Source organism: Nelusetta ayraudi, unplaced genomic scaffold (genome assembly GCF_046127955.1).
Source record: "Nelusetta ayraudi isolate G7.1 ecotype Tasmania unplaced genomic scaffold, CSIRO-AGI_Nayr_v1 ptg000011l, whole genome shotgun sequence".
NCBI classification, from domain to species: domain Eukaryota; kingdom Metazoa; phylum Chordata; class Actinopteri; order Tetraodontiformes; family Monacanthidae; genus Nelusetta; species Nelusetta ayraudi.
In genome coordinates, this window is record NW_027466061.1 from 5,519,020 (window position 1) to 5,534,611 (window position 15,592).

A 15,592-nucleotide genomic window follows, 5' to 3' on the forward strand; every position below is an offset into this window, starting at 1 on the left:
AACTTTACTCTCCTGAGATGTTTGTTTGCGTCTAACTGACTGCTCATGAGTCATGCTGCTCATGTTGTTTACATGAACTGGCCCTTGGTAATGGGCCGTGCAGTTCTGTCCGAGCTGCTCACTCAAAGTCCGAGGAGCTGCTGAGATGCTCTCGCTTTGGACCTATCCTATCACTACCATTTGGACCTATCACGAAAGTGTCCTCTGAATAATGAGCTCTACACGCCTCCTTCCACGGCTCTCATCTTCCACCGCCTCGTTCCCGCACCCCTCCAGTCACCCGTGATCAACATTTATCTCATTGTTAATCACTTATGTCAGCCTGTGGTAATTAGAGACAATTAATCAGGGATGATTCACTGTCCTCCGTCCTCCATGCCGGTATCGTGTGGACTGAAAAACGACAAAGGTGGAACTGAATTTATTAGGTCCGAAGCACCAGGAAGTAAACTCCCCCCAAATGATAGAGGGTGGTGTAAGCCAAAGCGCTTACACCACCCTCAGGTCAGCAATAAAGGCCAGGTGGAGATTAAATTACATTTATTCCTTCACCAGAAGCCCCTGACCCTGACTGACTTACAAGACAAGGAGGATGAAGTGATGAGCGTAGTGAAACTACTGCCAACGCATTGAAAAATGAATTAGCCATCAGTGTCACAACACATCTCGGTCCTGACCTGGTATGTCCGCACACACGCACGCATGCACACACACACACACACACACGCATGCACAAAAACATCTACAGGTTGCTTTCCCTAGCAAGGATCCCAGCGCAACAGAAGGCTGTTTAAATGTTTGACGAGACGCTGAAATTCTGAAGAAAAAATATTAGCGATAGTGAGCTAAAGTTGTTAAATGCAAAATTAGCTAAATACTATGTTTTGTATTGGGCTGTTTTGTTGGTAGGGAAGGGGGAGTGTCCGTGTCGGTTGTACTGAGCTGGTTGCTCAGCCAGGATGAGTAGAATGAAGGGATGCTTGTCAATGGATGTCGAAGGAAGGAGACGAGGGGTCAGGTAGAGTGAGTTGAGAAATACAACAGAGCAGAAAGCAGCAGACAAGTTTTCTCGCCATATAAGTAGTAGTATGAGGCACAGATCTCCCTATCAAGTTAACTAGTTCATTACATTTCATATAAAGCAGTTTTACATCCTACATTAAAATAGTTGTTTCAAAATAATCCTTGTGATTCTTAGACTGTTTGCACAGAAAGTGGCGTCCCTGACATCGACACAGCGCCCCCATCTGGTCAAATGTGTGCTGGTTGCCCTGTATAAATGTGTTTGCCTGCCCAGCCCCTTCTCTTGAGAGCTTTGCTCAATTTTTCCTGCTCAACTCACTTTTTCTTTTTCTTTTTTTTTTAATTCACTTGTTATTGACCTTCTGCATCAACGATACCCGTGTCAACTCACTTTTTCTCTTATTAAAATACGTAACAGGTGAGCTTGGTTTCTACGGCTCTGTCAGAGGTGTTAATGACTGTGCGTGAAGTGTTGCTGTAACGGAAGGCATGCCCATTGTATAATAAGACAACATTTTATGATCCTAACCCAGACCAGCAGGGCGTGTTGAGCCTATGGGAGTGGCGCCCATCTCCCAGTTGCTAGTCAATCATTCATAAAAATTTCAAAACTATCATTTTTAGGGACCTAAAACACACTGTGTTGCTTTCACAACGCAGACTGCATTTTAATTTTTAAGTTATACTAACATCTTAGATCTACTAAGGCACTTGACGCCAGCCAATCAGTTGAAATGGACACTTTCGAAGAATAAGAACACACCCAGTCTGCCAAACATGAATGTGCAAACACTGCATTATCAGCATGCATCAGCCATTCCCGAGCAAACTTTGACCTTACCTATTGTACTGTGACATTTCCTGCCTGCAAGAGCAGAGAGGTTGTGAGAAGAGAGATTCTTGAGAATCTCAGTGACTCGACGGCTGTGAAGATGTGCTCCACGCTGCGCTTGGCGGTTCTCGTGGCCATAGTTGGTGAGTTTGTTTCTTTTTGTCTGTGGCCTCACGGGTTCTGAAGCTATACTGCATAAGAAATGCTCGCCATTGGGTTTCCGTTGCTTGACTGCGCTAATCATTGTGTAGGTTGTGCGGAGCTGATTACGGTCAGGACTCCTAAGAAACATATGGATGTCAAATTGGGCGAAAATGCCCTGCTCGAGTGCACATTTGAGACGAGTGAGGACACCACCAGCAAGCTCAGCTTCAGTTGGGATTTTGCAGCAACAACCTCGATCGCTCCTAATCAGGTACACACACAAACACATACACATCTATACCGACGTATGGTGGTAGCACAAGCATTGCACTTATTGCACTTATTAGTTTTTGATTTATTGATCACTGCAAAGCCGGCCTCCAGTTGGATTTAGACTGAGCGGAAACTGTGCACGTCTGTGTTGTGAATGAAGTTTACTACTTTGCATATTAATAAGATATTATATTCTATTCATGTATTAATTTAGCCACTGGAAGGACCGCATCGTTCTCAGTTCAGATTTCACCATTGGCATTCAAACTGTGGGGAAACGCCTCGCCAAGTCAACGTAGTTTTTGGCGGGCTGAAAACTCACTTCGACCTAACCTGAACTCTCTGAGTCACTGGAGGTAGTAAAAAGTATAGTCACCAGATTGACCTTTGAACAAATTTGATTGATTTATAAATTAACTGCTATAAGTAATAAAGATTACAGACCTCTTCCATTGCATCTAATATGGACTCATTTTAAAGGTACTATGATATATTAGTTTTCAGAGCTTTATTTTTCATCCTTGACTTTATTTTAAAAAAGAAAGTCTTTTTGAAAACAGCATATTTAGCCATCTGATTACAGCTGCCTGCAAAACTGCACAGTTTTCTTTCTTTCTGCTAAAACTGATGCTTTTCTGTATCTTCTACACCTGGTTGGGTGTTTCACAAACTTTAGAGGATTATCAGCCCCCATTGTGACATCAGAGCTGATTTTCAGTACTGTGAAGATTAGCACGTTTTCAGATTTGCTCAAATGCTTCAATTTCACACCTTTTGCCACTCTGCTCTCCACCTAATCCTGATGGAGGCACACAAAGGAAAGGCGTTCCACCCAGTAGAAGCTAATTTCTAGGAGTAAACTGGTCAGATGTCAATTTGGTTGAACCATTGAACCATCCCCTGTACTTCAAAATAACAGTATACAAAAACATCAAAAGCAGAACTGTCAATTTATCTGCTTTCAGATGTTCGTCTACCAGTCAGGGGAGTCCATCATTACAGAGGACTATGAGGGAAGGCTTGAGGCTCCCGTTTCTCCTGGCACAACCAAAAATGTTTCAGTGGTATTGAAGAATGTGCAAGTTACAGATTCTGGACTCTACACTTGTGACGTTAACAACTTTCCAGATGTGGAAGGGACGACTGAGGCCAATATCAAAGTGACTGTTCTCCGTAAGTTGACCATAAAAAAATTTAAAACTACAACGTTTTACACAATGGGTTAAAATCTAACAAACAACACAACGCACTCAAAGGTCAAATATTGTAAATGGTTGAAAAAAGTATCTGCTGAATAGGTGTGTGTGTGTGTGTATGTGTGTGTGTGTGTGTGTGTGTGTGTGTGTGTGTGTATGTGTGTGTGTGTGTGTGTGTGTGTGTGTGTGTGTGCGTCAGCATGTTGGTCTGACTTTTTACCCCATGCCCACACACCTTGATGTGGGAGAGGCATGAAATCTCAGGCTGCTGGCGCCTTCAAAAAGGTCTGTTTAAGTAAAGATGGTCATCAATCTCCCTCTTGTAAAGAAAAGCAAGCCGGTTTTGGTCTTTGTTTGAACTTTTACATGGAGTCTTTTGTTCATTCACGTGAAGGCAGTGCAACATTAGCCATTTTGATTGGACTCTCACACCTGGGCGTGTTGGATCAGCGTGTCGTTCAGTTCAGGTAAAAATTATCCAGAAACACTGCTCAGGGTTCAAGGAGCAGTGTAGTACTGTTAGTGCAACTCTTAAAAAAAAAAAAAAAAAAAGGTCTAATTGTGTGATTAGAAGAATTACATTTGTTTTGAAACCCATCAGTCAGCGAGCTCACATGCAGAGACAGGCATCAACATGGAAACGTCATCTAGTTTCCATGGTTACTGGAACAGTCACCTCGTCGACGGTGGAGAGAATTATAGAGTCCTCAGACTGCATTGCTTGACAGCATGCAGAAAAATGCATGAGCATCGCCTGTATGCTAAGCGCAGTGTTTCCAGGGCAGCAGAAACAGATTGTGTGGAACCTGGGAAAGGGGAATTCCAAAGGTTTTATGAGACTGTAAGGATTCAGACAAAGACAAGGCGCTGGAAGGCCACTCCCTACACAGGCCCTCCCCTCTGTGGGCATACGTTACTGATTGATTAGATGGCCGAGAATTTATGATTGGAACAGTACATAGTGACATTCTCATCTTTAAGTTATAGTTTATTGCATTGTTGCGCTCTCAACAGTTAATGTGTGCGTGGGGGACTCATTCGCATTGATGTGCATGGACTGGTTTATCACTAAGAATTGATTCATTGTTTGAAGGTTGCAGTGTAGTGACTGAACTTCTATGGCGTTTTGTCTGTCCTGTGCAGTGACAATCTGGAATTTTGCACCGATTGCAGAAGGAAATGTTTAGACCTTCACTCATTATTTAAAATTGAAACACCAAACTTCTATTACTGTAATATTATGTAGATGATGCTGCTGCTGCTGCTGCTGCTGCTGATGATGATGATGATGAAGATGGCGACGACGATGATCCAATTAAATGCAGCACACATTTTTTTTTTTTTTTTTTTTCGGTTTTCACAGTTGCTGTGTGCGATTTGGTACCATCTAGTGGTGAGGCAACGTATTGAAAACAAATGAAAACCTGAGTCACATATCACTTCATGATGCCACTTCAGTCAAGGCTAAATAGCCTTATCAGATAGTAGATAGTAGGTCTTTTTTTTTTTCTTTTTTTTTTTGTCTATACACACATGTATGTATAAGAAATATATATAAATGTCACTCTTGTTAAGTGTACCAGGAAATAAAGCCGTCTCTGTGTTCATTTCATTCCAGAGGAGCCATCTAAGCCTTTCTGCTCCATCCACGGCACCTCGCAACCGGGTCACACTGTCATTCTGGCCTGTCACTCTGAGCATGGCAGCCCGTCTCCCACTTATAAGTGGACCCGCGAGGGAGACGTTGAGACTAAGACGACTACAGATGGAAAACGTAAGCTCTCTTTGTGCTTGTGAGATCCTTGGTAGTGTGCACAATCATGTCTTTAAACATGCATTTGACTGTGTCTGCAGCTGTGAACACTGGGACACTGTCAATTGAAAACGTAACTGAGTCAGACTATGGGATGTACCGGTGCACTTCTACCAATGTGGCGGGAACATCTATTTGCGAACTGAAGCTGCATGCTGGTAAACCTTTTGCATTTGAACATTTTCTGGAGATACGAATACATCTCTAAAAAACAGGAATGAAAATGGGGGTGGAAATTCTTCTTTCTGCTGTAGATTCAACAGACGGTGGACCGTTGAACAGCATGGAAGCTGGATACATTGCTGCTATAGTTGTTGGCGTTGTGCTCGGCCTTGTGCTGACCGGCGTGGCCATCTGGCTCATCGTCCGAGCTGTGAATGCGAAGAAATACACAGGGGTCGAACAAAAGGAGGGCACTGAGATGAGGTGAAACATCAATCCTTTGCATCGTTGCCTTGCATTATGTCATCTCGCAATTCAACTAACATGTCAGTTATTTATATGCCCAGGAGTGGGAAGTAGGAGGCAAAGTCCAGCCAGCAAGTCACCCAGCGGCAAAAGGAGGAAACTTCTGCTGTAACCAAAAACAAAAGAAAGAGATCAAGTCAAGTGTGAGGTCTTGCTCATGGTTACATTTAAAATGTTTTCTAATTCAAGGTACTCGGTTACCTGGCCAGCCATCAGCATTCTCTTTCATGTCACAAGTCTTTTCTACAAACATGCATGTAACAATTTTCGGCTAACTTAAAGGCTGGTTGTTTAATATTTTAAGGTAGTTGTTTTGAATAAAAAATACCTATATATATATTTTTTTTTGTTTGTTGGAGGTGGCCTGTACATGTCAAGTATGTACAGTAGCCATGTAACATGATCTGCTCTGTTTTGTTTTTTCTTTTGTGATTTTACTTTGATGCCACAGCTGGCGTATGAAATGTAACATCTACTGGGACAATTAACATAAATGTTGTTTGCAATACAACACCTCCTAGATACTAGATGCAATTAGATTTAAACAATTCAACATTTCAACAAAAACTGGCCTGAATTAGAAGTGGTATTTTTATAAACTGTACTAAAAGCTGATCTCACACATCAATTAAGCCTACTTGCAATTTAAAAGATTTCCACGGAATCGTTTTCGTTCAGAACCAATCAGCTCTCGTGTAATTGTGATAAATGCAGTCAACCAATATTGTCCAGCTGCAGCTACAGCACCTGCATTGTGCCAATTTCTTTCTCTAAAAAAAATGCATGCCAATTCAAATATGTATTGTCATATTATAATAAATGAATGGATGGATAACATTGTTTTACTTTTATATTGTGGAACTGTAATGAATTTTGATGAACTTTTTCATAAAAGTAAAACACTGCATGTCAAAGGTAGCACAATGGTGTTTGTTTCTAAGGAAAGATAAACCTAGAACTTTACTAGTTTGAAATCTGAATTGGTGTCTGATTGGCCATCAGCTTTATAAACAAAAGAAAACATAAACTTCTTCAATATATTGCTTGGCAATGAGATATGACCTTCATCTATTGTAAAAAAAATAATAATAATAATACAAAAATGTGTGCATATAGTTTATTCATAACGTTGACATTCATGACCTGAACTTTAGGTGTAGTTTGTTCCTGTTTCATTTTGAATTTCCCCTCATGTTAAGTAAAGCTTATCTTCATTTCCTGCTGTGTGTGTCCCTCTGCAATTGTCCTCATTCCTGCCTGTTTCATTCCTTATGCCTTTGTCATCCTCCTGTTTGTTTTCCTTTCGTTGCGTGCATCAATAATTAATCAGCCCGTGTGTGTTGTGTCGGGGCAACAGTGTCCACTGATGAAAACTGTTTGGTGATTGATGTCTTGTTCTGAGCTTGATTGAGCATAAATTTCGGTGTTTTCAGTTTGATGAAGTGGTGAGTTTTCTGCATCGCAAATACCAAGGTATATTTCTGATAAATTACTTTTTAAAACATCATTGTGGTTAAAATGTTGAATGCTAGTGAAATGGTACATGCAGATTCACCACACACTTTTTGAGAGCTATGCCATTTGTTCTCATTATTTGTTATGGCATCAAAGTCAACAATGCAAATTTTATTGGTTTAATGGCCAACTTCATTAAGATAGAAAAAGTTCTGCTGCGCAGTTTTTGCATTGATAAAAGCAGCTGCCGAACACCTGCTTCCTTATTTGGCCTCGTAACGCTGATATAAACTTAGCACAGGCATTATGTTGTCATGTAAGTCTTACATTTTGAATGGGTGGGGTGATCATTTTTTATACTAAAAAGACATTTTGCCTTTTAGTTTTAGTTTTTCTGTGGTCTTCACAGTGCCACATCTAGCCTATTACAAGCTATACACAATGACAATTGTCATTTTTTTGTTGGACAAACTTACATTTAAAAATGTTTTGAAAAGCTAAAAATATGATGTGCAGTTAGACACAATAAGCAATATTTTAATGTGCCTTGCTTTAGTTTCTATCCATTTACAGCAGAATGTACAGTATGGAAGAAATAGAAATAGAAAGCAATGTGATTCAACAATGGTTTCAACAGTGACTGTTGAACTTAAAAAATTTAATTAAATTAATTTGTATCTGGCCTGAGTTGTAAAACTCAACACATAAACGACAGGCACATATGTAATAAATACAGATTCTATTGGTTAAGTTAGCTGTCATGTGCTACAGATGTTAATAATTGCGAAACAAGGACATTATTGCTGTGTGTCAATTCAGGTTCTGCACCCTTGAGACCGAGTGTCCTCCGTCTGAAGGAAGCGTTCTTAGAGTTCCCAGCCTAGAAGGACGGACCAAACCCCGCCTCCCCGGTCACCACTCGGGACGGTCTAGCCTTCGGCGTATTTCCTCGTTTCGTCACCGCCGTTCCCTCCGGCTGGCCAACCCCGGAAGTGACGTTTTTATAGTATCAAGCTAACCATTGGTTCGCCATCTAACGATGCCGTTGGATGATAAAATAAGTAAAATCCTACGTTAAAAACTGGATACTTTATGTGAAACTTCAATATTTATATTTATATGTCGTGTCTTAACCAGTACATGCTGCTAATTTCAGCTGACTTCCCAGGATCCCACGATGCTTTGCAGCAGCACGCAAAGCATCATGGGATACCCAAGTGCGCGAAGGATAGTAGCGGTGCATCCTTGGAATCGGCTAAAACTAGTGCGTATTTCCGAGGGCGCATTTTCAGCGTCCTAAGCAACCTCGGGAATTGGGACAAGCCTTCGGGCAGTGCTATGACGCAACTTCCTTTCAAAATGCGCACTTCAAGGGCGCAGAACCTGAATTGAGACACAGCATTAGTTTGTGCACTGCAGACATTACAAAGTGTTTTATACCCACAGCTTTGTCTGTGCGAAATGTAACATGTTTGTGGGCCAACTGGTTTTTTTCACTTAGCAAAATCAACTGGGGAGCACAAGTGTATTTTGGAATTCATCTGCCTCCATAAACTAGGGACAAACAAGTTACGCAAGCTGCCATGCTTGTTTGTGTGTTTTCTTTGCAAATTTCCTGCAGCATAGATAAACACTCAAGTAAAATAATTCAATGACTGTTTTTGTTTTTTTTTAGAAATGTGTAAAAGTTCCTATATCATTTTCACTTCATTCTTCCTGAGTATTTATTAAAAACAAAGTAGGACTGAATTATTTGATATGCAACAAAACAATAAGTAAAAACAGTCTGAGTTCTCCTTGAACACACTGTTGTTAGTCCCTGTGATTTTCTATCCGGGTACCGCATATTGCACAAGAGGGAAATGGGGGTCCTTCATCCAACATAGCTTTGGGAGCGCCAGGCTGAGGAAACGTTGGGGGCAGTGTGCAAAGTGCTTTGATAGGCCTTGATGTAGGCCTATCAAAGCATAGGCCTTGATGTAATTTATTATAAATAAAAACTGATTGGTTGATTGAGTGATGGCTCGGTTGCTGGATTGATCAGGCCTGTAGACCGAAGCAGCGTGCAGTGCTGAGGACATCATCTCTGGTCAGATAGCATCCACACAGCTGCCTCAATCCAGTGAAGGCCTCCCTCCCGTGCAGGACACGCCAGTTGTCTATGAAAATCACCTGTCAATGATGACAAGGGACAAAGTCTTAGACATATCAACTTGCACAAAGGTTAAGTGTCATTTTAATGGCTGAAAAGCTTCATAAAGACTTGCATGCATTGGGTTTGGATATAAATGCAGCCAAAAATGTTACATCATCAGAAGGTCAATCAAAGTTCCTACCTTCCCTGGAGTCAGTTTCAGCCACAACTCATTCTCTGGCCGTCTGAGTTCTGTAGTTAGCTCTCGATGCGCTACATACCAACTCTGGACAAGGTTGTGGGTAACTGTATTAATCACAGCTCGGTCATAGTTGTTGTACCTGTTAAAAAGACCAAAATTCTGCTTAAAATCCATCCTAAAAATCTAGAGAGCCTATTTAAAAATAATAGAAGGGCACCCACTAAGCTGCACTTAAAAAGCAATCTACAACTCTAAAGTTACAAAACAAAGTTACAAAACGGTATCTTGCTGCACTTGGTTTGTGCAAGCGCAACAAGAAACGCGGCAGGAGCTGCACAAGTCACGACTGGTGCATCGCAATGGATGCCAAAACTTGTTTATCTTGCCAAACCCAACCCTGTCAGTTATGGTGTCTGTGGAGTTGTTTAACGATTTGCACCAACCGTCCCTAGAATTAACTTACTGTGAGCGTGGACTTTGCACCGCGGTCAACCATCGCCTGGTGCTTCCAGCCCAGACAGGTGATATCAATAAACCGTTAAAAAGTAAACATTTCTGAGCCGCTAAACTTACGTGTTGTGTGTCCTGATAGTGCTGACAAGACCATAACAATAATTTTATGATGTTCTTGTCACCATAACCCCTGTTTTACACCAGAAGCGTTTGCAGAGCGTCAGCAGAGCGTCCGCGTCGACGCAGTGAAACGCGGCCACTAAAGTCAATGAGCAGGTTCACACCAGGCGCAGAGCGGCCGCGTTGTCAATTGTAGCCGGTGGGATCGTTCAGACAGGAAGTCCATGGTGTAAAAACACGGTGGATCCGGTTGATTTTCATCATAACACACCATGTGCTGGATTTTGTATTTATATGTGCTGTACTTTACTGTGAAACATCAACGTGACGCATCGGCAGATTTCACTTTGAATCTCAAACTATGATGAACAAAATGCATCTATACTTTAAATACCTGCATTTTGCATGATGCCAGCAGTTCGCGTTATTATTTTTTTTCTTTTTTACACACATCGATACTTTGAGACACTGTCCCAACAGTGTCTGGAAGTGTTGATGTTTTGTTTCATTGTTGTTTTCTTTAAAAACATGCGAAAACTACCTGGGTTGTCGCGCAATCTTGCAATCCTCGCGTGAACCGATCGAGACGCTCTGCTCGTAAAACGCGTCCTGTGTGGGAGGGTGCTGGAGCGTGAGCAGAGAGTCAACGCGGTCGCTCTGCTGACGCTCTGCAGACGCTTCTGGTGTAAAACAGGGGTAACACACCTTCAACAGCAGACAGCCTTGCTTAGCTCAACAAGATGGAGGTCAATGAGGAGCTGACATACCTGATCTGGTAAAGCTCGTGGTTCCAAGGGTAAACGCTGAACACAGGGCTGATGCCCACCATGTGGTTATGGTGGGCTCCAGTTTTCTCAAAGTACTCTTGCCTGATGGGTACGCGTGACAGAAGCTCAAAGTTTTCGGGCGACTGCTCTCGGACCATTTCAGCAGCGTAGAAGCCGTCCACAAGTAGAGTCCTGCCTCCTGTCCCATCGTGCTTGAGGCAGTGGAAAACCTGGATCCTGCCAGAGCAACAAGTGACGTGCTTTCAAACAAGTCGTTTGAAAATGTTGCTGTTTCTGAGAAGCAACGCTCCCACTCTTGGTTGAACTTACCCGCACGGCTCGTGGAAGTAGGACGTGTCAGTGTGGCGGTCCAGGCCTATCTGTGAGTAGGCAGTGTCTCCTCTCGACTGATCCGAGGTGAAACACCACATCCTTCCATAAGTAGTCTCCCTTGTCAAAAGACAAGACAAAGAAAATGTGCATTTACTGGGGCCTGGACAATCCCATCACTCTCCCCCACCGTCTCCATATGATATGATCTGTGATGTTTGTACAGAGCGTCAATCACGCAACAAAAATCTTACCTGACAAGGCTGACTCTTTGGGTGACCTCCTCTGTGGCCTCAACTGTGGCTGGGACACCGTCCACAAAGGCAATTCCATAGTGAAGGTAGTTTTGAAGAAATGTTTTGAGTTCATCGTCGCTGCTCATGAACGTGTCCCATTTGGCCGAGGGTATTTTTGCTTTTTTGTAGATGTCGGAATTCCAAAGGATGCGTGGTTGCACAACGCGCTTCTTTGTTGCCTCATAGCTGTTCTCAGCCAGCCATTGGATGCTGTACTTTGACACATGACCTCCAGGCCCTGAGACGTAAGAAGACAGAGAAAGGGTGATGCAGAGAATTGCGTCTCATTTTATGCATAATCCTAATGCTACTGACTCACTATATTTAGTGTATTCATTCATTCAGGCATTGGGCAAACCAGCTCCAGACCCTTTCATGCCCATGACAACTGAGACCATGAATCTCTCACAAGTAATATTCCGACTTTGTATCAAAATGACCAAATACCAAAATTATTTACCATATAGTAGTACATTGGACATGACCCTGTGTTGTGTGCAGGTGCAGAATGCTACTTTAACTGGAGATGGAGAAAAAAGGTAGTTCCAAAGCAACTCGAGGGAAAAGACAAATCAAAAGGTGACCCTCCGCTAAACCTTCAGCAGCTCTTTGAGTACAACACTGTGCTGTGTGTGTTCTGGCTACCTGGCTTGAATGTTTGTTATGTGACCTAATAGACACTAACACTTGTGACCTAACAGCACCATGTCTTTTGCAATCAAATCAAAATGATTTATAGTTAGGTCATTCAATTAATTTCCTGCTCTCGACTTATCTACTGAGACCAGGATGGTAGTGTAATTACATTTTCTATTTGACATTTAATTGCAGCTTGATTCGTCAGTGTTTTTATTGCCTTGTAAAATTACAACATAAATCCTTGGTGTAAACATTGAAAGCTGGTGGGTATGTGTGTGTGTGTGTGTGTGTGTGTGTAAACTGGGTCCTGCAGCAGAGGCAAGGCTCCTGTAAAGGGTGCTCACTAAAGTTTTTCACACATTGTCCTTCTGGTTCTGGCTTTGCAGTCGTTCTTTGGTATGCTCATTCCTAATGTTATCATGTCAATGGGTTTCTACACAGCACAAATAGATCATTCTCATCATTGCAGCTGAAGGAATTTGCAAAAGCAAATACATGTGTCACAACAGCGGGCTCAATTCCAGAGGAAAACAAAAGTTAACACTTCAGTAAATCATGGGGTGAGTTGTCCCGCCATAATTCAACTTGTCAAAGCCTCTTTCAATTTGAATTCTGACTGGGCAGTCAAGTTAACCGGGACTCGTTCTTGTGAGACTCACATGTTCAATGGCATATTATAATGCCTCGTTAGAGAAGTACAGTGACAAAATTTTGATAGATAGATAGATAGATAGATAGATAGATAGATAGATAGATAGACTTACATGTGAGAAGGACATTGCCATCTTTCACACTTGCACTTTCCGGGTAGATAGAGAGGTCTATGGTAGCTGTGTCCACCTCTCTCTGAAAAGTCGATTTGTTATAAGAATTAGGGCAGTGGTCTCTCAGCCATACATAGTTGAAACGCAGTTGCTTCCCTCTACAGGTGACCACTGTGAAGTACAACAAAAGTTCAACGTTTTATTACAAGTCACATATAATATAAAGGTGGACATTTTGACATAAGCAGATGCCCTGCATTTGCCTGGTATGAAAGTGTGGTGTCAGTAAAAAGCATCCAGTTCGCAATGTGCCTTCATACAGTATCGCCATGCATAAATCGGTAATAAAACTTCACTCAGCCTTAGTAATAAAGATCCGCTCAGCCTTTACATTACAGCTCAGTAACAACCATTAGCAAGATAACTACGAAGACATCAGCATACAACAAGCAATCATTTTTACATGGACTTTATACAGAAAAGAACCATAAACCACTGGAACAACAGTAAACTAAGAAAATACAATCCTGAGTAGATTTTATTTAAAACTTTTTAAATAGTCAATGAAAAACTGGAGTTTTTTCATTTTGGAGAGGAGAATCAGCAAGCAGGAGTCTTGATGGAGTTGTTGCGCCCTTATCTCTACTCGTAACACCCTCCTCGAACATGCAATACAGATACAGATACAGACAATATAGACAGGCAAAGCAAAGTGGTTGGAGCAAGGGGCAAATGGGATTGTACTTATGTGTAAGACGTCCCAATTCTTGTAGAGATAACGAGGTAGGGTCACAGAAAATTGCCGGGCTGGTTCAAGATGTCTCAGAACCTCAAGTAACTGTTTGTTCGAACCAGGATATAGAGGAACATGCTACAGCAGCTGGAGGAACAGGAAACAGTGATTACAAGTTGCAGAGATTCTGCCAAATTTGACAATGTCACAACAAATGCCTGGTCTGACAAGTCTTGATTGTCACTGTGAACCAGCTGGTTGAAAACTTGAAAGCTGCATCCAACCCGCCTTACGCTGCTGCTGCAGGTGATGCAGGTCTGTTTAGACGCCAAAGTTTGAGTCCTGCTACTGACCACATCCATCACTTTATGAGCAAAGTGAACCATCTTCAAATGACTACTTCCACAAAGGAAAACTCAACATGCCAAAAAGCTCGAATCATCTGTCTGTTTATCCCCACCACTGTTTATCTCCACTCAAACCGCATGCACAGTAACCAGAGCTCCATCCAAAAGAACACCTTTGACATGTGGTGGAACAGGATATTTGTGTCTTTGATGTGCAGCTGTCAAACATAATGCACCTAATGCGTAGTGTTATCATGTCAACTTGGACCAAAAACTCCTAGGAATGTTTCCACTTTGATTTTATGTCACAAAGAATGCAGCTCTGGACAAAAAGGGGAGTCCATACTAGCCTGACAGTACATGATATGACTGGTGAGTGTTTATCACTGACTCATATGTCACAAACATGTCACTTAAATGATCGTCTCGTTTTTTTTTTTATTTTTTAATATATAGAATTTTCAGAAACACTATGCAAACGTTAAAGTCGTCTATCGAAAACTACGGAACCCCTAAAGGGACACACTGGGGTGGATTTGGGTGAGAGAGAGAAAAGAGAAACGCATCTTTGCGGGACCCCACATAAAAGGTTCTCAAAGTGAAGTGGTGTCCCAAACCCTTTTGGGAACCGCTACCTTTTAACTTGTGTCTTTCCGAGCGCTCCAAACGAAAAACGAAGGTTCTAAAACTAGAACTGGGACTGGGCCTTTGTTTCTCCCAGCCAGGACTTGACAGGGGCGAGCAACAAGCGCGATAAGCCGACGTGCATTCTGAAAAGCCGGTCGCTCGATTTTGGATTGTAGATGAACCCACCGATGTTGTCGTCGTGTAGCTGAACAGTTTCCGAACGAGCAGCGTGCAGCTCAGCTGTGCTGCTCAGCATCCTGTCGCTCCGCGCTGCGTCGCGCACTCTCCCGCAGAGCCAGGACGCTGCTCGGAACCTCCACACGGAAGCCAACATAACGGTGCTGCGTGGGAACCCTCCAGCGTTTGAAGATGAGAGTCCTTGCCGGGATCACTCGGGATATGTCGCGTACGGACTAATGGCGAAACTTTAGTATCACAGTGTTTACGACGTGATCTAACTTCGCCTTCTATCGCTCCGCCCCCTTCTGTTCAGTCCCCTCAAACAGCCTCCCCCATGGCCGGGACACGCGTTAACACGCGTATTACAATTCAACCTTTAATTTCCTCAAACATTTCAGACATAAGGGGCGTGAACAATCGGTGCATTAGCGCAACTGAAAAATGCGCCGCTGTTCTTCACGCTTGCACGTTGAACATAATCATTGTTGTTTGCTATGTAGTGTATATGCAACAGGTCTTGGTATCATTTGCACCATCTTGCTTGGTAACATGAGCCATGCGCAGATGGTTATCTTGTTTAGGGTCTGTCGGAAATGCTGCTATGGAAACCAGGACTAAAATTATACGGCTTTTTATTGCATATTGGTGTGTAGTATAGTAGGATATATATAGTCTTTATAGTCTGTTGCTTTAAAAAAAAAAAAAAAAAAAAAAATGAACGCAGTTTTTTGTCTGAGTGCAAATTCCACGACTCGGGGATGGATTAGACCTGCGCAGGACCCTGATCCGATTATTA

General features: G+C 42.3%; 2 protein-coding genes across 4 annotated transcripts; one reads left to right on the forward strand and one right to left on the reverse strand.

The window, feature by feature from the left end:
- Window positions 1-578: 578 nt before the first annotated feature.
- On the forward strand, window positions 579-5,746 carry LOC142884558 (V-set and immunoglobulin domain-containing protein 1-like). Of its 3 annotated transcripts, none has more exons than XM_076020277.1 (7): window positions 579-680; window positions 1,901-1,998; window positions 2,107-2,270; window positions 3,238-3,445; window positions 5,087-5,242; window positions 5,323-5,439; window positions 5,536-5,746. In XM_076020277.1, the coding sequence occupies exons 2-7, from the start codon at window positions 1,956-1,958 to the stop codon at window positions 5,709-5,711; spliced, it is 864 nt and encodes a 287-aa protein (XP_075876392.1). In that variant the 5' UTR covers window positions 579-680; window positions 1,901-1,955; the 3' UTR covers window positions 5,712-5,746. The 3 variants fall into 3 exon arrangements, with proteins under 3 accessions (XP_075876392.1, XP_075876391.1, XP_075876390.1); XM_076020276.1 differs by having other exon boundaries at window positions 584-680; window positions 1,896-1,998; XM_076020275.1 differs by lacking the exon at window positions 579-680 and having other exon boundaries at window positions 1,855-1,998.
- A 1,974-nt stretch (window positions 5,747-7,720) lies between these two features.
- On the reverse strand, window positions 7,721-15,336 carry tmlhe (trimethyllysine hydroxylase, epsilon). Its single transcript, XM_076020272.1, has 7 exons — window positions 14,803-15,336; window positions 12,910-13,080; window positions 11,465-11,744; window positions 11,211-11,330; window positions 10,881-11,117; window positions 9,541-9,679; window positions 7,721-9,376 (listed from the first exon to the last, which is right to left on the reverse strand). The coding sequence occupies exons 1-7, from the start codon at window positions 14,948-14,950 to the stop codon at window positions 9,245-9,247; spliced, it is 1,227 nt and encodes a 408-aa protein (XP_075876387.1). The 5' UTR covers window positions 14,951-15,336; the 3' UTR covers window positions 7,721-9,244.
- Between the last annotated feature and the right edge of the window lie 256 nt (window positions 15,337-15,592).